Source organism: Colias philodice, chromosome 20, assembly GCF_061535455.1.
Source record: "Colias philodice isolate Cphi_HAF_F1 chromosome 20, ilColPhil1 Martin Lab GWU primary, whole genome shotgun sequence".
Lineage (NCBI taxonomy): Eukaryota > Metazoa > Arthropoda > Insecta > Lepidoptera > Pieridae > Colias > Colias philodice.
In genome coordinates, this window is record NC_143105.1 from 9,373,017 (window position 1) to 9,398,091 (window position 25,075).

Consider the following 25,075-nt stretch of genomic DNA (forward strand, 5'->3'; position numbering starts at 1 on the left):
TTTAGTTAGAACATTTGTTTGCACATTTTCTTACCTTTATTCAATTACGATTACATATTTATAATAATAATGACCGATACAAGTAATTTTAATATTTGATTTTACTGATAAACTATTCTAAATATAAACAATTTCTGATCTAAAGAACTGACGTCACTACAATTTTGTGTCAATAAACCTTTTACTTTTTAAATACCAGAGACGTTACTCTAAAAATCGAAATCTGACATCGAGAATCGAATGCATTGATTACTTGTGAATAAAAATCATCATAAATTAATAAATGTTGTGTTAAGTCGGGCCAATTTAATAAGCCTATTAAATTAGACTATAATGTCCAAATTATAATCAGTCCACTAAGAAATGGTCGTATTCCAGATAATAATGTGCACATACGTGGAGCAGTGCAAGTCGGGCGGCGGGCGCATGAGTGCGCTGTGGCAGGCCTTCCTGCTGTGTCAGCTGTGGACGCTCTACCTCGAGAAGGTGACACACACACATACATACACACGCATGCGAGTACGTGCACAACTACACACCAAAATAAAAGTTAAACTACCACCTAATGACAACACATTACTGATCTCAAACTCAAACTCAAACATTTATTCATTCAATTAGACTTTTTCTAGAAGCACTTTTGAATCGTCATTACATATTTTTAACATTTACCACCGATTCGGAAAGCAGTATCTATGGAGAAGAACCGGCAAGAAACTCCATAGTTGCTCTTTTAAAATCATGTCAATATACTATTTAGTTTTACACATCTTAGCTTTCCATCAGGCGAGATTGTGGTCAAGCGCTTCCCTATCTACAATAAAAAAAATGTTGTGTGGTTTTATGAAAACACGAAAGTGAAACAGTTCGAACGGTTCCGAACACTGCTTTGTGTAGCGCATGTCGCGTGACGGTCGGCTGCCGAGTAGGTATACCTACTCGGCAGCCGCGATTCACGCGACATGCGCTACACAGACCAAACAGTTTGAGACGATGTAATAAAAGTTTCACTTAAAAAAAAACTACCAATACTTCTGACTAACCGGTTGGCTTGGTTGGTAGTGGCCCTGCCTTCCAAGCCAGAGGTCCTGGGTTCGATTCCCACCCGGGGCAAATATTTGTGTGATGAACATAGATGTTTGTTCTGTGTCTGGGTGTTAATTATTTATTTAAAATTATATAATATGTATTTTTATCAGCTATCTGGTTTCCATAACACAAGTGAAAGCTTAGTATGGGATCAGATCGTGCCGTGTGTAAAAATTGTCCTGAAATATTTATTTATTGAAGTGAAAACTTCTTTAGCGGCGTTGAGCACTTTTTCTGTAATGGGTATAAAATCTTAAACTCGCGTCAGGACACCGACACGTGACCTGATCACACCCCGGACACTCCATACAAAATGATCGTTTTGACAGTCACACTGTAGAGACTGCAAATGTGTGTGTTAACGCTTTATGGTTGGCACATTTGTGACTAGCGTAAAAAAAATTCGCGTTTTTCTGATGAAATACATCCGTAAACAGCACAATATCTAACCATTTTCTACGAAAAACGATAATCACAAATCCAAAATAATAAAATTACTTTAAGTCAATTTGATTAATGTTGTCAATCTTCGTTGCGTATCGTCCTTGCAGAAAAATATGGCCCATTTTATGTCTGATCGCGCGGGGGTGAGGTAAGTTTAATTTTGGCGGGAGGCGGAGAGTGTCCGTTCTGTAGCGTTTAGCTACTATTATGTATTCTGTGACCTGATCGAAAAAGCGTAAGACGGATACCATTCCAAAATATCAAACATGCTCAACGTTAATAATCAAGTTTTCACTTCTGCCGGCACTCCCCCAGTGCAACCCGTCTTTTTTTATTTATTTTATTTATTTATTGAATAAAGACTGACGTATCGTGTGCAGGTGGCAAGCACATCTGCTCCGAGCAGCGAGGCGCACAACACGGCGGCTGCTCTGCTGCTTCACTTCTGGTGCAAGCTGGTGCCCACGCTGCTGCAGCTCACGCACGCCTCCAAGCTGGTGAGTGATACAGTGTACAAGAGGCGCACATACAGTTCATTTTTCCAGTCGACGCGGTTGGCTAAAAGTAACTGCCTACTGAGCCGACGGTCCCGGGTTCGATCCCCGGTCAGGGCAAATATTTGTGTGATGAACTCAATTGTTTGTTCTTGGATCTGGGTGTTATCTATATATGTATTTATTAAATATTATATTTATCGTCGCCTAGTACCCACAACACAAGCCTATTGAGCTTACTGTGGGACAAGGTCGATTTGTGTAATAATGTCCTATAATATTTATTTATTTATTCTGTGTGTACAATAAACAAAAATGGTTGAAATTGAGTAACCTCAAATGTAAAAACTTAGTTCTTTAATGTTATCTCCTCATGTTTTCTATCCTTCTTAGCAAAAAAATCCATCGCACCTTTATAAACGATGAAATTTTGATCTGACAGCGTCTGATCACAATAAGATCCTGCCAGACCAAAAGCTTTTTCATTCCCAGGTCTTCTAACCTCTTTCCTCGTTCGTTAACCACGTTTACTATATAAAAGACTAGTCTACTGTTTGTCTTAGCGTAATGATATATAGCCCTCCTCAATAAATGGGCTATCTAACATCAAAATAATTTTTCAAATCGGACCAGTAGTTATTGAGATTAGCGCGTTCAAACAAACAAACAAACAAACTCTTCAGCTTTATAATATTAGTATAGATATGTAGATTAAACAGTAAAATACCCTTTTCTTTTCCACCAGTTGGCTGAAACGGTAAACCTGCACTTCCTAAGTCTCCTGGAGTCGTTACTCGAATGTAACTCGACGCTGCTCAACAAACTGCTGCCGCTGTGGACTCCATTGCTACAGTCACCACTTTTTAATGTAAGTTATATTTATTTTAATCTGTGCAGTAGCATAAGAAATGTTTTTGTTTGCGAGGATGGATGTTTTTTTAACTGATCACATATAAAAGACCATCGTCTACCAGTTTTCCTGTACATTAAATATCATCAATGTATAGCCATAAAAATTTGACCTCCCCAAAGCATTTGACATTGTAGAACATTTCAATGCATCGTGAAATCTCAATTATTATAGAATTAAAAATTTCTTGAGAAATACATAGCTTCTTACCTACAAAATGGAATACAATCCATTGTTATTTAATGGAGGTAGTTATTACGGCGCCTCGATAAAGATTGGTGTTCCACAGGGACCTATTTTAGGTACATTTTTGTACTTGATAAATATAAATGTCACTTTAATATGTAATGTTTCTTGTGTTTGTTTTTAGGCGAGCAAAAAACTTTTAGAAATAAAATAATTTTTAACCAAATTGAAACATTATTTATTCATTATATTACTTAATTTCTAAATCTTGCATTAGTTTATTACTATAAAGTTTTTTAATTACCCCAGATGCCACGCCACGTAGCCCAGCGTCTAGACGCTTGCCGTGAACTCCAACCGGACGTAGTACCAGTCCCCACTTCGGGCCCCACGCAGGCCCCAGGAGCCCCGGGGGCCCCACACGTCCCGGGGGCCCCGCAGGCCCCACACTCCCCTAGCGGGGAAACAGCGGCTAGTAAAGAGCATAGGAGATTGTATAGGTGAGTATGACGACGCGGTTGGCGCAGTGGTAATATTTGTGTGATGAACTCAATTATTTGTTCTTGGGTTTGGGTGTTATCTATATATGTATTTATTAAATACATATTATATTTATCGTCGCCTAGTACCCACAACACAAGCCTTAATTGAGCTTACTGTGGGACTAGGTCGATTTGTGTAATAATGTCCTATAATATTTATTTATTTATTTATAGGTTGTTATCGAAGATGGCACAGTTGGAGCAACAGCCGCATTCTTTTTATTTTATTTAAGTGGATTTTAGTTGGTTTCGTTGTGTTTACTTCTAGGAAAACGAATGTTATTAAGGGGTATAGATAGCCAAACGATTTAAAATTATATTAAATTTTGAATTAGCATTGGGAGTGACAATGAAATTGAAATGTAGGAAAATAAGCGAGCAGATAGGTCGCCTAAAACTAAAATAATGATATAAGCATCCACGAATATGTATAAGGTCAAGATGATGTCTCAATTAGATATAAGAATTATAGAAAAGACTAAATAGGTATGAAGAGCGATGTTGGGATGATAACGTTTGAATTATGTTTGTATTAATGTCGATTTTGTATAGTGAGTTGAAGTTGATGTGTATTTATTGTCGTTATTATAGTATAAATTTTATGTATACAGAAGATTTGACTAAAATTAAAGATTAAATTATTTAGAAACGTTTGGAATTATTTTGTTAAAAATCAGTGACGTTTCTAGACAACTAGTCGTACAAACGCCTTATATTAGAAACTCGTAAAAATATCCGAGTCGCGTTGTATAAAACATACATTGAAATTAACACCCTATTTGGTTGCAATAATGCTCAAAGTCCTATAGTATAGTTCATTAAAAAACTCTGCTTTATATACGCGTAGGCATAGTTTTGCTTCGGATGGTTTTTGAATGTGATTGTGTGTCTAGTTGTTTATTGTACGTCAATGTATGAAACAAAATATTTAACTTTAATATATACCTCTGGATACGTCATATTTTTATTTAATTTAATGCCAAATATAGTGGCAAAATCTCTTATAGTTTTGGTAATTGAAGATACAGGTTAAATTTATGTTATACGTTTTTAGTATGTCAGTGTTACTTTTGAACTGAATATTTTATGTACAGTTGGTATACATGTAGCCAATAATAAGTAAGGTAATTGCCAACTTATGACATTATTGTTCATAGATATTATATTATGTTATGCGGCATAAGTTTATAGATATTATAAAATATAGAACTATTGTTATTTTGTGAATTGGTGTTGTTTTTTAATAAATGGTTGATGAAAATTTGTTTTTTATTGTTCTTATCCATAATCCATAATGTATAACAATAGACTATAGACCTTTTTTTAAATAGTCGAATTCGAACTTTTCGAGTTCGAGTTATGACAAATTAACCTAATTATATAACCGTTTATAAATGGGCTGATTTTTCAATCCTTGGTTAAAACTTATTCGTCGAATAATGTTTATAACTACCATTAATTTAAAAACGTATTCTAATATGGCCCGTATTTGACAGTTTACGTGACATTTTAATATTATCGTGTAATACTTTATTGGACGGATAAGTTTTAACCCAAATTCAAATTATCTTTATTTGCCCAAGCCTTGAAAAATCGGCCCTTAAAGAATATAAGACAGGAATAATTCATTAAGGCTTGGTTTAAAGCCATCATGCTATAATTAATATCCATTATTTTTCTGACTCAATTTCTAACAACGTATTAGGAAGTACACCAAATTATATACTTAATACCATGTAGTCTGCTTTCAAAGTCCGATGGTATACCTACCAATAAACGGATATATCCATTTTTATCCCAGCGCTTTACAGCGAGCGTTATCCTAAAAATATATTTACATAGAGTATTGTATAGACTTACTAATCTATTAGACGCATAAAATTATTAAAAGCAATAAATTACAATATCTAAATTACAAATTCATTTATTTCACACGCATGAGAACAGTGATTCCCTTGTACACTTTAACGCGTGTTTAGCCATACTCGCCTGTAATAAACCACCTTAGTTAATTATTCCGTGACCTATGACTGGCCGATATATTATTGTATCTATTCATTAGACAACTATGGGTCCGTCACAATAAAATTAATTACTGTAAATGCCGTTCCATCGAGTCGTGACGTGTGATTTGTAATACCGATTATTTCATATCGCTAATGATTTGTTAATTTTTTGCTATTGAAAACTTTCTCCTAGACATCTATTGTGCCTTATGTAAGCCTATAGTCTCGTGATGTGACAAATATATGAAATATTGCATCGACTTTGTAACGTCTTCCCTCATCGAACGTAATTTTTATTTTCATAATCATAACGTTTGTTTTGTTTACAATTTTGTGTTAAATGTGATGAAAAATATGTCTGAATGATGGCATGACTCATGAGTTAATCTATAATTATTAATTACCATCCTATATTTTAAATATAATGGTATAGGAACAGGGCAACAGGGTATTCACTATTGGATACGGACATACGGTTATCTATTTTAGCCGGTTATCCTTAAATGTAACTAACATAATTTTGTGATAATATAAATTGTCATAACTAACTAATCACGATCTTGTAAAATAAACAAAAAAGTAAAAACGGATGACCAAAAACAACATAGCAACTAAAAATGCAAACTTAAAATTATAACTCTTAACCTAATAGAAGATCTTATCAATACAGAATTAACCATTAAAACAACGTAAGTAACAGTAACTTAAAAAACTATAAAAACAAGAACCCATTAAGATGTCTTGAACCAGTCTCAATTCAGCACGTAGCTCGGTAAATTGTCGATGCATTCATCTAATTATAGATCAGCATAATCCGAGATTGTATAACGAATTTTCCAATTACGAGCATTGTTGAGGCAAGGGGCTATTCACAATGTTGCGAGAGAAAATATCACCAATGTAATCGCTGGAGTAAACTCGGGGCATTTTAACTGTTTTGCAATTGTAGTCTGCTACATATTTATAGCGTTTATCAAACAGTTCAAAACTGCAAATACCTAATAACCAACTTGAATTAGTTTGAGATCTTTTACAGTTCTGATTAAAAAAGTTACAGATATGGTTGATTAACTCCGTTTTACTAAACTAAAGTCTAAACCTTAGATACTAAAGCATAAGCTAAGATTGAGATAATGAAGTAAATAATCATAAAATAAACGCACCAATATAACAGTAGCAATTAAAAAATAGATAAGCATTATAAAATTGGTATAACAATAAGAATTTACCCTAATATCGTAATTGAAGCAAAAAATGGCGGGCTTCCCGCAAGATGGCGGTTGCATCATAATGTCATAATGACAATGATTACTCGTACGCGATCCGTGTCAGTTGAGAATTCGGCGTGTAGTGATGGGCTCATTTATCGATATTACTGTTTAATTGCAATATATTATACTTTTATTAGCCCAATATATTTACCAAATAATATTATATACCTACCCGACATACACTGATTACATCATACATCTATCATCACTTCAACTATCTTGCATTTTGCATACCTAGAGTCATATAGGCATATGTCAAATGTATATGTGTGTGACAAAGCGATTGAACCGATTGTAATGAATTTTAACACAACGATAAATAAAATGAACAAAACTCAATTATTTCACCTTCACCTGAAATAGACTTACCTACTATGAAAATTAATATAGGTAACAGCTATCGATCAGTAACGTGCAAGAGAGAACGCAGAAAAAGTAATTTTTTAAGTTTTTAATAAAGAAAATATCATACAATACATAATAGCAATAAACACATAGGTAATGTTGTCATTTAATTATGAAAGAGTTTAAAAGTGTTTGTAATTATTTAAATTAAACAACATAAAAATAATTGCGATATTCCAAGGCTTGCGTCATAGCCCTTATGCGAACTGTGTATAATAACACCATTGTCCTTCAACCTCAGTGACCATTTCACCCAAGACACTAATAAAAATATTCTCATTACACTTGCTTGCAAAATATTTTAGGTATACTCTTAAGTATTATGATGTTGACATAATATAAACATATTTTAATTATAAAAATGTCACCAACTATTTTGTAATAACTCTATTAGCAGCGCTCAAGTACCTAATAGTAATCGTCAAAACCTTAAGACATGAATTATTATGCAATGATTTTCTAAATAGATTGAATTACCTGCCTACCCCATAATTGTAAGAATCCAAATATAAGTTATTTTTAACTATTTTTATCATCATCATCATCAGCCCATACACGTTCCCACTGCTGGGCCACGGGCCTCACGTGTTTTTATCATGAACGTCATATTTAAAAAATAAATAAATATTTCAGGACAATTTTCACACACGGCACGATCTGATCCCGTACTAAGCTTTCGCTTATATTTATTTGTATTGTTTATTGTTCCCTCTCGTCTTTACATTTTAACTACATTTAAAAAAGTAATATTTAAATATCGATCAACAACAACATTCAGGTACATCACTACAAAATTCCCAGTGGAGTATTCGCAAAATAATTATAACATATTCTATATGAACCAAACAAGAACATTTCTATCTTTTACTTATTTACACACTTATGCACGCGTGTAATAGATTTGTGCCGAGATAAGCATACGATGCTTATCCGCCGGGTTTGCTCGCATTGTCTGTATGGGAAGCTTCGTGTGTCATGGCATTTTGTCCTAGATTTTTGTTGGAAATATTTCGATGCTCTGCCGAATGTAATATCGTTTCCTTATTCACAATTTTGGCTTCTGACCTAACCGTGTGACGGTTATAATGTAATTAAATAAATTAAGTTTTAAATGTTATTTTTTATTCAATATAATTACGCTTGATAAGAAGCTTATTTTAAAGAGTATTATTATAGTACCTATTCTATTTCGTGGGATTATTTTTGATATAATTTTAATCAACATAGCATACACTTTTATGTAGGTACATGATATTTTAAGATGGCATTATTAGATTAGATTAACAGTGGACATTTTTTTTAATTCTAAATAGGCAATTGACCACAGATGGTACGCGCTTCCCTAGTAGGTACCTTCACTCTTTGCTTGAAGACAGACATATTAGCTTACAAATTATTACCTACCCAATTCACTGATTGAATAAACCATAAAACAACGTCTATAATATATTTCAGGATTGGCTAAACTTCTGAGTATTTGAAGATAAGAATATATCATTAATTCAGTTTCATCTCAACATGATCATTTAGATCGCAGTGGGCGAGAGCTGTTCCTAATGACTTGGTTCCTAGAATTCGAAGCTAAATTATAATCTTATTAGAATCCTCCAGAGGATGTCTTTATAATTTTGTTAATATACATTGACACAACAGTGATATTATTAATAATAACATGGAACGAATTATCCCTAAACTTAAAGAGAAGATAAAAAGGAAATTTGTACGTATAAGTCATAGAGATAGTATGTACTACGTACGTACGTAGTACATATTATCTCTATGGTATAAGTAGATATGCCTAAAAAGAAAACTTGGAAATAGCGCTTTTTCTGAATACCTATGTAACTATTTTTTTTGTAATTTTTCTTTAGCGTTAAAAAGTTCACACTCTGATGTAAGAAGTAACATACTCATGTGACTATCGCAACAAACTAAACTTTCATTAGGTTTTTTTATCAGTCTGTAACCGCTACTTCAGACAGACATTCAGAATCAGAATTAAATTTGTTAATTTCCAATAGAGACAATATAAAAATGTAGAGGCTATTTGTCTGGCATAATATCGACACAGGTCATAATATTATAATACTAGATAGGTATGTATATAAATATATACCTAAGTAAAATGAACTCATATTATTGTGAGATTAATTTCGTATGAAGTAATCTTTGTTACACAAAAAGAATACGTCATTTCCATGTATAAATTAATTATTCTCTTTTCCTTATTTAATATAAAATATTTGTTTTTAAGTAATTATAAAATAATAAAGTCTATTCAAATGTACCGACAAGAATGACCAAGCACAAATTCAATTCAACTAATTGGCCCGGATTGTTCACCTGAGAAAATACCTCAAAACTATTTATGAATGACGTTTTCACAGTATTTGGAATCCGCCCCATTTTCACAAGTATTTCGTAAGGCACTTTCTTGGTTGCATCACACCTACATAAAGCTTAGGATCCGCGATCGAACGATAGGGCTTACGTGATCCCGTATACCTAACTAAATCTCACAAATTAGAACTTTCGTTTCCAAATTCGTTACCGGATATATTCTGTGCACCAATCACACGTTCTATCTTTGAGGAAGCCTTGTTATGACCTAACTGAGTGATGTATAATTTAGTTTATTTGCGAAAACTGAATTGTAACAGCGATGGCAGTTTTAGCGCACTTGCTGTAAAAGTATATGAATTGCAGAACTTAAGAACCTTAGAGGTAGGTATTTTTTTGTCTATCAGCTTTAAATTTTTTAATTGAATAAAAGCTTTTTGAACAATGAATAACGTCCAAGTTTAAGCTAAGGTACTTACCTATGTTATTTAAGTTTTTAGAAATAAGGCATTAGAAATTATCTCTACAAATTCAACTAAACATCGTAATAGCGAAGTTGACTTGTTATTATGTTTATGAAAGTACGTTGAAATTCAGTCTTTGTTTTAAATTTTGTATTTATTCAGATAATGTAATCACGATTTTGAATATTAGATACCAATCTGCGTTTTTAAAATACTGGTCTTAGCGGTTTGCCATTCTAAGAAAATGTTATATTTATTTAAACTTAAATTAAAAAGTTCTATAATAAAAAGTTATATTTTAGAGCGCCTGAAATATTAATTTAAACGCGATTTTAGTCCTCACATAATTAAAGAACATAATATTAGATATCTTTTTCTTCATTTCATTGTCGAAACACATAAGATCTAAACATATTATATCCTGTAGACCATGTTTTAAGAAAACTGTTCAACGTATTGTAGCAGACGATTTTTCTAATATTTAAAAGCACTACGAACTACTGTCTTGCTGAAATATCGTATAATAATATTGTTCGCTGTAAATTCTCGAAGCTTTATTATCGTAGACAGAGAATTTATTATAGTTATGACACAACTGTGGTTTTTGATTATAGGATTATACATTTTGTAAGAAAACCTTCGTCAGATAAACAAAGGCACATCAAAGGTTTGTTTTGTAAAGTTATCGAGGAATAGGTAATAATTTCGAATCGAATACAGTTATTTCTTAAGTGATGGCTTTCTCTTCCTTGAACAAACAGATAATTATGAATATTACTGAAAAAAAAAATGTTATTCTTCCATAATAACTATTCAATTGAATACCAAAAATAATACTCTAGCGGACACAAAGCCGTATATTATTTTTTTCTAGTTCGTATATGATCGTAGGTTATCGAACAGCTAATGTAGGGACATTATTAAACACCTCCAAGAGATTAAGCTCAGTATGTAGCAGCTATGCATTGTGACGAAGAACGTTCCAAGTAGAAATCAAATTAAGAAAGGTTTTAATTTATTTGAAATTGAATGTCTCTGACCTCTGCAGCTTTTGTAAACAAACTAAAACACATTTCAATTTTATCGCCATAAAGTCCTTGAAAAACACAATAAAACGAATGACATCCATGTGCAATATTAGTGTTAGTTATTTAAAAATTCGTATAGCAAATTGGATTAAGAAACTTCAAGATGTGCGTGTCGAATGCAGACAGCTCATTGGAGCCATGTGACCTCTGTAAGGTGCTCATTATTCGACAATTGTATCGAAACACAATGTATGCAATTCGCTTAATTGATAATCACTATACTGTCATTCCATTATCTATTTACGAAATTGTTATTAATTTACGCTGTGATTTATGTACGCAATTGTTTTTAGAATTTATTTTTGATAGTTCAAAGGAATATCGGTATTGAGACAAAAACTTATATTTACTGACCCATTCAACGTTATTTAGTTTCAAACATAATATTTTTACATTCATACGTATAGATAATATACAGGGTTACTTGTAAAACACCAGCAACCTCGCAGGACAAGATAGCTAACATCATAAGTAACAACATTTGTTCTACGACTTTTGATAATTTGTTAGATTTTATTTTCATACAAAAATAATTATATAAAATATTCATTTAATTTTCCGTTTGAATATTATAAACTCTACGCGCATCCCAAAAATTACGTAAACAAGAAGCGAACGAGAGGGGAAAGGAGGCGTCGCGTCGTCCTTTCGATAGTGAATAGAACATAGACTTACAAATGTTAGGAGAGTACAATAAAAACTTTAAAAAAATCATTTAAAAATAATGTATTGCGTTATGCCAAAAGTCGTAGAACAAATGTTGTTACTTATGATGTTAGCTATCTTGTCCTGAGAGGTTGCTGGTATTTTACAAGTAACCCTGTATATACAGACTTCATTTATTAATAGCACAGTCTATAAAACCCTAAATATATTTATACTGTGTTAATAGACTGCACAAACTCCTAAAATAAAATATTAGCTCGTAAGAAATCAACAAAAAAATTTCAGCGTTATATTATTATTATGTCGATGTCGTCCTTCAGTCATATGATGGACGCATTGTAACAAATAAATCAAATATTATTAAGAAACCATACTTGGTACCTAGCCTTCAGCTCGTTATGTCTATTTTATCTTAATAAATTAATTATTTCGATCTATCTTAAGTTCAACTCAAGCTTAATTCGATGCAAAGATATCATTTTAAAAATAGCTCCTACTAATTCCCAATTTATTCACAATTTCATAATCTGTATAATATAAACATGTGTTGCCCAAACACGTTACACATACTTTGATTATTTACTTTCTTCGGTCCCATTGTTAACTGAAACCTATAAACCTCCTATCTCGACATACAAATAGACCAAGAGCAGCTGAATAATTTACATTACATTTATCTGGGAAAAAAATGCAAATTTTGTTCGCATATAAATGTAATAGAAGCTAGAAAATAACAATAATTAATGTCAGTATGATTATAGTTCTGTTGTTTTTGTGATACTGTTAGTACATTTTTATCGAGGCAGACTTATTCGTCTATATCATCCCATTTCATACGACAAAAGTTGTTATCTATATTATAATATAAGTATATTCAAAACTTAAAATCAAATAACTATTACCTACGCACCATCTGGAAGAATATTGAAATAACTTGTACATCATACATTGCGTAACATACAATTATGTTAATCAATCAGTTAAGCAGCTCTTAGACTACACATTAGCATGTAACACTGAAACACGGTAACATCCGGCCTTTATCCTGAACAATACTGGGTCGACGATGTGAGAATATTCAATATACATAAATCAGTTTTTTTTCCAAATTTATGCGAAATTTCTAAATTAAGTATATACTTAGGTATACACCTATAGTTAGTTTATATATCAACTGTTTTTATAACGATTCTTAACTATACGTAATTAATTTGGTAAAATAGAATAGAATAGAATAGGAATAATCTCCAAAACTACTAAACAGATTTTGAGAATTCTTTAACTAATATAAAGCTTTAGTCTATGATCCAAATTAGGGAAAACCATCACCCTGATAACCAAATGAGACGTATTTTTATCTCATATAATTTTTGAACAAATACGTCTATGATAAATTGCCTATCAAAAAGTGCAATCAAAAAGTAGGAGTACGGACAAAATACAAAATACTTGTGTAGAATTAAGCCATTATTTTTAGTATTCTATTAAACAAACAAAGAAAAAATATGAGATCAGCCCAGCAGACATAATCAACAATACGAACAATCGTTCTAAATAGTTACTCTACAATTAAGCTTATTAAATTAATAGACAATAATAATCTTTTCATGACCAGAGTTTAAAAGACGTTATTAAATTTATAAATCTATTAAATACGATTTCAAAATAGAAATAAAGTTTATTCAGCTATTAACAATAGAGGTCACTCCGACGGCTTTCAATAATATGAATGCTTGAATTTGCACTCACTTATCGTGTTACAGGTGAATCTCAAAATCTGTCAATAAGTAAACTATCTAGCATGAATTACTTTGTTAGAATTAGTAGTACATAGTTCCAACAATAGAGTTTCTTGTCGTTTCTTCTTCGTAGAAACTTTTTTTCTAATCGGTGGTAAATGGTAAAATTATGTTATGATGATTCAAAAGTGCTTCTAGAACATGTCTAATTGAAAGTACGTAAACTAATATGAGTTCAGTATGTTCAGTTTTCTGAACTGAGTAGGATAACTGAAAAGCTTTGCCTTTTAGTTTTTATTTCTTACATTAAATAAATGGTTATTCACAGTTATCTATACTAATATTATAAAGCTGAAGAGTTTGTTTGTTTGTTTGTTTGAACGCGCTAATCTCGGGACCTACTGGGCTGATTTGAAAAATTCTTTCGGTGTTAGATAGCCCATTTATCGAGGAAGGTTATAGGCTATATATCATCACGCTACGACCAACAGGGGTGGAGCCACGGGGGTGAAACCGCGCGGAGCAGCTAGTTAACAATAAAATTAAGTTTTATATTAACAGGCATCGGCTTCAATTCTTATCAGCAAACCAAATCAATACACATCACTGAAATCTTACGGTGCATTTACATCAAACGAGCGAATGCTCATTCTAGCCCCACTATGTCAAATTATTTTAGTGTAAACGGGCGTAAAACATTCTTTTGTTGTTCTTAGTTCATCCGTAAAGATTCTATGCAAAATACTGAACAATAATGAATACGAGTTTTAAAAGAATAGTAATATAATATTACTTGCTCTTGATCTAGCTCTATGTGCGTTTGATGTAAATGCACCGTTAGAAGAAGAAATGTATCATAAAATGTATGTGTGGAAATTATTATAAACTAGATTTCCGCCCACGGCTTCGCCCGCGTTTGCAAAGGAAAACCCGCATAGTTCCCGTTCCCATGGGATTTCCAGGATAAAAACTATCCTATGTGTTAATCCAAGTTACCCTCTATATGTGTGCTAAATTTCATTGTAATCGGTTCAGTAGTTTTTACGTGAAAGAGTAACAAACATCCATACATCCATGCATCCATACATCCATACATCCTTACAAACTTTCGCCTTTATAATATTTATTAGATCTCTCGACTAACTCGTTTTCCCTTTAAATAAACAAACGTTGGTAATATATCAAAACATAATATATTCAATTGGATAATATTCTACCCAAGGTTAAAAATATTGCACTAATAATAATTCAAATTATAGCAAGCATCATCACGCATTATTTTGAGTGTCACGAGTAGTTTTATTTCCATAACTAATATAATAGGATATTTCAAAACCATCTGTGAGAATCAAAAGGTGAATTTGATTATGATTATTATTTTAAAAAACAAGGGTTAGGGTTGTCGACCATTTTATCTTTATATCAAAAATTGTAGATACAAACTGTAGGGCGATAGACCCAGTGATGGGCTGCGTGGCTAGTGTTGGAGGGATTTGTTATAAAATCAAACTAAAGTTACACTAAATAATTTATATTTTCTAAAATCACTGTTCTACTTGTTTGTTACAAAACACTGTTATACTTTTACTTGCTAATGTTTTACTGTTAATGCTATTGTTAATAATTGTTAAATTATATATTTATTATTCTGTTAGATTTTTATGTTATGTTATAATATGTTTAATGTTAATGTTATGTACGCGTCGCGACGGTAATATGTTATTTTGTGGACTGTTGATTGTGGACTGCATTAATTGATGTTAAACGCCGCCCGCGATACCTAGTATTGCTGACTAGGGTGTTCGGTGGTCATTGCACCGAACATGCTCCCGGGCGACAAAGATGAGTATGAGATGAAAATGTTACCACGATTAAAATGATACAACTATAAGACGTATGACATATGTTAAAATGTGCTAATTAAAATGTTTAAGATTGATGTTTGCTTAATCTAAAAGTAAAATACATAGTTAGACTTTGAAATATTATGTTAAACTTTAAACTTCTAAAATGTTATAAATTGTTTGATCTAAAATTAAGTGTAAAATATGAAAACTTAAAATTCTAAATGTATGTTTGTTAAATCTAAAAGTAAAATGTTAAAATCTTAGAGTCTCTAAGCACACACACTAACACTATTCACAAAATAGTCTCACTAACACTATGTTCTATGTCCATTCGATATTGTTCCGCGAATCGTTCGTCCGATACGCCGAATTTGCAACATAACCCACACCATTGATAAGGCCGCGCCGCTGTCTCGCGTGCCTGTCGCGTGCGCCTGGCTGTGCCTGATTCAGCAAGACGTCATTGTAACATAATAACTACACCTGTTCATGATGTTAGAATCATATGACATCGTGCATTATTGTCCATACTACATATCACATGATTTTTGCAAATAATGCTTCTACTCCTTCCTAGTAGGGTGACATGTTGTACTTGCGGTAGTTAAGATATTTAAAAATAATAAAAATGAAATTGCTAGGGATAAGAAACTTTGTGAGCCTTTTCGTGAACTGTTTATAATTTGTTTTTGTGGTTGTTGATCTTTGTCTTCTGATAACACACACATTGTTTTTCACAGCTTACCGGTAAAAGTGATATTTTATTGCAGGGTCTTTTTACAAACCCATTTTTTGTTTTTAACGTCACTACTCTAACTAATCCATCGCCACCTGGATGTAACTCGACCACTCTTCCCATAGCCCATTTTCCTGCTGGTAAATTATCGTCATGAATTATCACTATATCATCAATTTTTATGTAATTTGTTTGTTTTTGCCATTTTGCTCTTGCTGATAATTGAATGAGGTATTCTGACTTCCATCTTTTCCAGATAAATACTACTATATAGCCCTTTGTTGTCCGTACAGATCTTCCTTGGCTGGCCTTCACGTCCACCAATGCTGTGTAATCCACCCCTGTATGGTAGAATGGAGGGGCGGGGTTACAGCGTGAAACTGGTAGATCTGCCATAAGTTGGTTTCTTAACTCTGGATTCTGCTTACGACACGTTACACAGCTTCTTATTTGTTTCTTCGTTGTTTTGTATCCACCCAAAATCCAATATTTTCTTCTTAATGTATATAATGTTAATTTAGAGCCTCCATGGAATATAAGACGATGAGCTTGATCAATTAATAAATATGTTAATTTATGATTATGCGGGATGATTATCGGATGCTTAGCGTCGTAAGGTATGATGCTATTCCTTAACCTTCCCCCGACACGTAAAATGTTGTCTTTATCTAAGAACGGATTTAAACTTAATAACTTGCTTGTTGAACTTAAATGATTATTTATCTGTAAGTTATGTAGGTCATTATAAAATTCAGTCTGTTGTACGTGATTATTCGCAATTTTGCTGTATTGCATTCTTGCAACGTAATGTGTTTACATGTAGGTCGATGCTTGCTTTTCGGTGTCAATGCTCTGTATCCATGCTAATATTCTTGTTATTTTATTAATTGAATTATATTTTTCTAATAACTTGTTAATTATGCTTTCTTGAATTGTTGTTATGGGTACCGATACGTATGTTTTTGTTTCATGGTTGGTTTCGTAATTATTTTTACTAACTATATTTTCTAGATAATTATTTTGTGATAGCCACGATGGACCCTTCCACCATAGGGATTTATCCCTTAATTGTGAAACTGTTAGGCCTCTACTAGCCGCATCCGCTGGGTTTTCTGCACTTTTCACATAACGCCAGCAGTCAGGCAACATTACTTCTTTAATTTTCTTTACACGATTCGATACAAACGTATTCCAACGAGCTTCATCACCATATATCCATCCTAAAACAACCATAGAATCACACCATCCATACATCTTAATATTGTTTTCATTATAGCATGAAATAACTTTTAACATTAGCTTTGAAAGTAGCTGAGCTCCGCATAATTCGAGTCGCGGTAGTGAGACGGACTTGTTGTGTGGTACAAGTTTTGTTTTCGAAGCGATTAAAACAGTTGAATAATTATTTGTTCCCTTTTGAATCCTTCCATAAATTGTTGCTGCGTAAGCCTTTATTGATGCGTCACAGAAACCATGCAATTCGATGAATCCACCCTTCGAACAGCCTATCCAACGTGGTATATTGATACTGTTGATGTTTTCAATATCCGCTTTTAACTTAAACCATTCACGTTGTATATAAGTTGGTATGACGTCATCCCAATTGAGCTTTTCTTGCCATACGGATTGAAATAATAATTTTAATTTCGTGACTACTGGGGCTAACCAGCCTAATGGGTCAAAAATTTTTGAAATTTCAGCCAGGAGTATTCTTTTCGTGATTTTATTTGTGTTATTGAATTTAATGTTGCAATTGAATGTAAACATGTCTTCTGACGAGTTCCATTGTAATCCTAACGTTTTAGTGACCCCTTCAGCTTTAAAGCTAAAAATGTTTGTGTCAGCATTTTGTTCGTTATTCAGGCTACTTAATAATTCAGATTCATTTGATGACCATTTCCTTAACGTAAATCCACCTGATTTCAACAATTGATTTAATTGGCAAATTTGTTTTTGACCCTCTTCAATAGTATGTGACCCATGGAGCAGGTCATCCATGTAAAATGACTCCATAACTATATCTGTTACTTCGGGAAATGATAACTTTTCATCTGTTGCTAACCTCCTTAACGTCATCATAGCCAAGAAAGGTGCTGATTTTGTGCCATATGTGACTGTTGTTAGTTGATGTTCTTGTAAACTTTGCTCCGATGAATCTCTCCATATAATTTTTTGAAATCGTTGATCCTCTTCGTGAATTTTGATTTGCCGGTACATTTTTTCGATGTCAGCAGTGTATGCGTATCGAAATTGACGCCATTTTAATATTAATTTTTGTAGATCTTGTTGTAAATTGGGCCCCTTACACATAATATCATTCAAGCTTTTCCCTGTTGTTGTTTTCGCTGAAGCGTTGAATACCACCCGAAGTTTTGTTGTGGTGGATTCTTGTCGTAGAACTGAGTGATGTGGTAAAAATATTTCACTTGGTAAATTACTTGTTGATCGACGCATATGATTTAATTGTTGATATTCGTGAATAAAATCTCTGTATTGTTGTGCTAGCTCTGGTTGTTTGTTAAATTTCTTCTCTAAATTTTTGAATTGTGCTATTGCTAATTCCTTTGTTGACCCCAATTTTTGTTCATACTGTTCAATAAATGGAATTCTTACTTCATATCTTCCATCTGCTAATCTTCTCGTTGTTTTGTTGTAAAAATCTATACATTTCTGATCGTCTGTTGATAACATCCGGCTCGAAGGACCAATATGTAGGGCGATAGACCCAGTGATGGGCTGCGTGGCTAGTGTTGGAGGGATTTGTTATAAAATCAAACTAAAGTTACACTAAATAATTTATATTTTCTAAAATCACTGTTCTACTTGTTTGTTACAAAACACTGTTATACTTTTACTTGCTAATGTTTTACTGTTAATGCTATTGTTAATAATTGTTAAATTATATATTTATTATTCTGTTAGATTTTTATGTTATGTTATAATATGTTTAATGTTAATGTTATGTACGCGTCGCGACGGTAATATGTTATTTTGTGGACTGTTGATTGTGGACTGCATTAATTGATGTTAAACGCCGCCCGCGATACCTAGTATTGCTGACTAGGGTGTTCGGTGGTCATTGCACCGAACACAAACCAGTAAGAATATTTAAAATTTTCTTTTAGAAATATTTACTGTGATCTAGAACAATAGTGTCAATAGATGATCAAAATTCTCTTGGCACTTGTTAGTTACAATACTCCTCCGAAACGGCTGCACCGATTCTCATGGAATTTTATGTGCATATCGGGTAGGTCAGAGAATCTGCCAACATCTATTTTTCATACCCCTAAAGTGATACTCTAAGTCAACGTATGACGGGAAAGCTAGTAGTAGTTTAAAATTTAACATATTATATGAAGTCTAGTAGTAGTTTAAAATTTAATATATAAATTTGGGTAGCGAAAAATAAAGAGCCGAATTATTCCCTTTAGCTGCAACATATAAATAAATAAATCTAGGAAATATTGTAATACATAATTTACAAAGGAATCAATCATAGTACGGCTTTTATACAAAATGGCGGTACATTAGGGCTATTCTAAATGTGCGAATCATCTTGTAGCGTTTTGTAATACCCTCATAATGATTTAGTTTAGCCGATATTTGTGGGCCTTTTCTTTATAGCATAGTTTCTTAATCTTTTATACACGTGAAAGCTACACTATTTATTCAAAAATATCATTATTTAATTGACAAAAACTCCTTATATAGAGTTGTTATTTAGGTCTTCAATAACTATACACAATACAATGCATAAAATTTACCTAATATAGATATTGTATTACTATGAAAACACAATTTCTCTTAACAAATATGAAAATATCTTCAAGTTTTTTTTTTTTTTTTAGTTTTGGTTGTTATTGTAAAGTGGAGATCGAACCGACTCTGTTTGGTTCACGCAATATTAATCACCGACCATAGACGCTAACCGCGCAGCAGACATCGTCGTAAAACAAGCACTAGTTAGGTAATTTATTACAAATAAGATAAACGTTATCGATAAAACGTTAACAATAAAAACAATAAACAACTTAAACCATATTTTATTTAATTAACTTATAATCACAATATCAAACAATATAAACGCCATAAAAAATTGACAGCAATTATATTTTTAAACGCACCAAAAAACATGTAACTTTGGAAGTTTTATCATTATCAGATTACATTATATAAATTGTCGTTATTATGACTTATCGCTGTGAACCATTGTATGTTTGTATGTCTGCAAGGCTGGAACAAAGGTTAAAGTGGTTATTGTTGTACCAAGATTAGACATTTTTTCAAATCCATTCAATAGAATTTGTATTTAGTCGTGTTTTAATTGTAATTGTTTTAGTAGACCTATATTACAGTATTGATAACGGTAAGACGAACATCTAGATTCTAGAGTGTTATTCATAAAATCACAGCACTCGAAGATACGCTAAGCCCGCATATACGCACATAAGGCATTGAGATAATATTAATAGGAGACGACACCGCCTACATCACTTATGTTCCACTCAACATACGTCATGTGACGTATGTTGAGCGGTATTTTTTAATGGTTTTAAAGTGAAACGCATCAAACATGCCTTCGTGTGTGTTACGATATTGCACAAATAATACAAATAATACGGAAAAGTGCAAAGGAATAACTTTCATCGTTAAGTACCTAACTAGATAATAATTTTTAAAACTTAGTTAGAGCAAAAAAATGGCGCACAGATTTTGTTCCTCCATACGTAGTAATACTATCTCAATGACATAAGGTTGATATAGTAAAAAGAAAGAAAAAGGGTGGATTAGACTCCATACATAATATCGAATTCAGTCGAATAAATTCGATGTTGTTTATTTGGAACACAAAATACAGTGTACATAAACTTAAATTAGGATTGTACCTATAAAAGCTATGATAATACTGAAAAAGTACTTAAGTATTTCAGTATTATAAATTCATGTAGACCATAATATTTCTTTCCACATTTATAATATTAGTGCATTACCCATTTATAGATCACACTAGCCTTTTTCTGACGTTGTTGATCTAAAGATATGTTTCTATAACAAAACAAAGGCAACCTGGGGAGAGGGACTATGATACTGTCTTAAAACAGTATCAATTGCAGTGTGAGAAAGTAATGACGCTAGATGACCTATAATAGCTCTATGTTTTATTCACATTGGTATTAAAAATGCATCTATGTAGAATTTATATTTTTTGGTTTTATGGCATTCAAATGCTTTATAAATATAAATTTATAAAGAATAGAAAAAATTCGATCACGTGATCGTGAATTTTTTCTATTCTTTATAAATTTATATGCATCTATGTATGCAAATCCACAGTTCTTTCGTAAAAACGCAACATATAGAGTTCATTTCACATTTATCACATTAGAATAATGACCTTACAATTATTGCAATAGGACCATACATCCAGACCATCCACGACAATGATTGGGCACCACAAAGATCATTGCAAATCGTATTATCACCTAGTTACGTTCATTAAAATAGTTCAAATTATGAACTGTTGCGCAACAGAATAATGGAAAATATCGAGCCTTGACACAGCACCCTTACTTTCATTCCCCACTCGATGTGCGCCGGCGCAGCCCGTGCTCATCCACAACTCACTCGGTCGTCTTCACTCGCGGTGCCTAACGTCCGCGAAAGGTGTGCTTTCAACCTGTTTTTTTTTAATATATTATTTCACTATCACCTACCTATAGTTGAAGATCTCTTGAACATAAAAATGGTTGCGTTTTCCCAAAATATAGAGCGTTTTTCGCAATTTTATAATGAAAATTTTTGGAAGTCGTAAAATGTTAATTGGACGCACAAATCATTTTAATTAGCATTAAATTAATGAAAATACAGCAAATAAAGTGTGACAAAGATTTTATATATGGGCGAAACAATTTTTAATTACGTATTGTTTGCGTAAGAGCGTTTCCCACACTGCGACAATATAATTTTTTTGAAACAACGTTACGGACTAGGAACTGATAGGCATTAAGATAGGTTATGTCATCTGTCTTATATTTTTCCAGGTTTTAAACAGTTTGAAAGTACGCGTTAGTGTTTGTGCAGTGATTTGTGTGTGTTTGGAAGATTGTATTGGGTAAGTGTTGCATTTATTTACTTTATTTAAGAGTAATTGGTTGTTTAGTTAAAATTGCTATTTGTAATTATTAATTTTATGTGCTTTATGAATATTAATTGTTGTTTGTAAATAACTCTATCATTTATTATTAATTACAATTTTGTAGTATTTTTACGATAAGTTTGTCAACGTTCAAAAATATCAACGAAATAATTTAAATAAACAAATTAATAATTGAAGAGTATTTGAACCGAGTAATTAATAAACAATAAATTATATTATTATGTACAATTATGAGATATAATTAATGTATCTATATTTCATGATCACTCTCAAATTAAGATCGGGTAAATCACACGTAATGTATCGTCAAGCACGCGAAGGCTCGTTGAACTCTTTTCTACGAGCGAAGAATTCTGCAAGTTTTATTGCCTATATTACATGATTTCCTTAATATCGCTGCTTACTATTCCTTTTACATCGAACTTTTACACTTTGTGAATGTATTAGCATTATTATATAAGAGCAACCTTTGACTTTTAGATTCTATTCTCAGAATTTATTACAAATCTGTCGTAAGTCTAAATTTGCAAATTTGTAAACAGCTAAAAATTATTCAAGAGGTTAATCATAGCTTTAGTGTTAAAATAAACGTCGCTCAAGTGTACCAAATTTTGAATTAAGGATACTAACTGACGTACAAAACTATTACCCCTATAATATAGATATACACAGAAGACTCAAGACAAACTCAATTATCAAAACATGCAAACATCATCATCCAAAATTACCTTAACACAGTTACATCTCTGTGATATTTAAGAGTGAATTAGGGACATCGCAAGCCGCGGCACCTCTCAAGGCCGGCGTCCATTCTCAAGCCGTTTCACAAGAGATTCCCATGTGATATTGTTTTTATTCACACAATATTGCTAATTGTAATTTGGGTGAAGACAAACATAATATATTAATTAGGTCAAGATTCGTATGGACAAGTGTTATTTTAAGTGCTCTAGGTTATCTTGTTGATACGCTCTTAAAGCTGGTTTAATCGATATATAAATTAAGTACATGTTCATTATTTAAGTAATAAAAATAATCGTATAATCTATATCGAAAGTAAATCTTAAAAAAATGAAAGAAGCAATATAATTTACCGTTTCTACTATTTCTGGTAATTAATCAAAAGATAGATCGAACGTAAATCTCAAAAACTACTCTATATAGAGTTAAAGTACTTTATTAAAAATAACCCCGGAAAATGAAAACTGCTTGAATATTAAAAAAAATGTATGACGTATTTCAGGAAACTATCAATTAAAATTGCATACTTATCAATCTCGAACATTTATAAGACACTCAATATAAAAATCAGGAAGCTAGAGCTCAATCGATCATCTTAGTCTCTCAGTATTTTCATTTTTTTAACGTTTAAAAAACTAGATCATTAGGTCGCATTTATCTACATTAAATCTAACCTAATCCTCTTACGTTATTGCAACGCTCAAGCTTTTTCTGACGTTGGATGTTTTTACTCATATCTCATAATCTCATGAGATAATGAAGATTGTGTGTGTCGCATAACTGAGTTAATGTTGCACTAATTACTAGCTATTATCGATGCGATGTACTTGTAGTGATTTGTGTTGATTTATCTCATAGAGTTGTAGGGCACATATTTTTTATGGAATCGTTCTTTTCATTGAAAAGAAAAACATATTTATTGTATATTAGGTATGTTGTGTATAGAACGTAAAAGGTATTAAAATATAACATTCATAGAAACATTTATTACTAGCGGTCCGCCCCGGCTTCGCCCGTGGTACATATTTACGTTTTCTCTACATAAAAACCATCCTCGTACTTCAAGGAATATAATAAAAAAAGAATTATCGAAATCGGTTCAGCCGTTCTCGAGTTATGCGCTTACCAACACATTTTGCGATTCATTTTTATATATAAGATTTAAGAGAGATAAAAATAAAATACTATACTTAAGTATACAAAATTTTAATATTTAATTATTAATTGTTAAATAACAATTAATTTATTAAAATAATATTCATGTAGGTACGAGATAGCTGTGGTAAAATGTGAATCTAAATCATACCAGAATTACAAAAAATTAAGTTATGCACATGCATAAAAATGCAATTTATTACCTAATTTTTGGCAGCGTTATAAAAATGAAATAAAATTTCAATAATTATTGAAATAGGCACACTTCGATCGTCATTTTGAAATAATATATTATCTAATAAATATAAAATTAAAAATATAACTTTAAAATGTAATGTTAGCTTAGCATCTAGATAGAATAGTATATGACTATGATTGTACAACCTTCTTCGATGTATTTATTTCACACTAATACGTAAATTAATAAATAAATTATGTAAAGATGTTATCTAATAAGGTTTGATGCAGTCGCAGATCGGTAAAGAATGAGGAAACCAATATCCTTATTTTATAAATATCATTCTATGACCTAGTATATAAAGAAGACTAAGTTTTTATAACTTCGAGTTTTATTTATAGGTAAAACTAGATTATAAACTATTTTTCCTATAAAAGTAAGAGCTTGGGAGCAAAAAGTATATTCTCTTATCTATGGACGATAAAAATATAATTAACTTATTTATAATTATTTTAATAGCTATGATATAGCTATATATGAACCAATTTAAAAGTTTTATGAGCAATAGAAAATAACGAATTCAAGGTGGAGGACAAAATCAAATTTGAGAAAAT

At 32.1% G+C, this 25,075-nt stretch overlaps 2 protein-coding genes across 3 annotated transcripts in view; both read left to right on the forward strand.

The window, feature by feature from the left end:
* Positions 1-4,472, forward strand: part of unc79 (UNC-79 domain-containing protein) — a 69,128-nt gene extending 64,656 nt beyond the window's left edge. The window contains exons 53-57 of one of the 2 annotated variants that reach the window (XM_089708030.1): positions 379-486; positions 1,914-2,030; positions 2,773-2,895; positions 3,433-3,623; positions 3,840-3,916. In XM_089708030.1, coding sequence (XP_089564156.1) covers positions 379-486; positions 1,914-2,030; positions 2,773-2,895; positions 3,433-3,623; positions 3,840-3,897 — 597 coding nt within the window. In that variant the 3' untranslated portion in view covers positions 3,898-3,916. Of the gene's footprint in view, positions 1-378; positions 487-1,913; positions 2,031-2,772; positions 2,896-3,432; positions 3,624-3,839 lie in introns of both variants that reach the window. The other variant, XM_089708029.1, reaches the window with a different exon arrangement.
* Positions 4,473-21,774: 17,302 nt separating this feature from the next.
* The window catches only part of LOC149479648 (uncharacterized), a 43,687-nt gene continuing 40,386 nt past the window's right edge, over positions 21,775-25,075 (forward strand). Inside the window, exons 1-2 of the mRNA XM_089708047.1 lie at positions 21,775-21,894; positions 22,272-22,342. The gene's annotated coding sequence lies outside the window, so the exon portion shown is untranslated. The remainder of the gene's footprint in view (positions 21,895-22,271; positions 22,343-25,075) is intronic.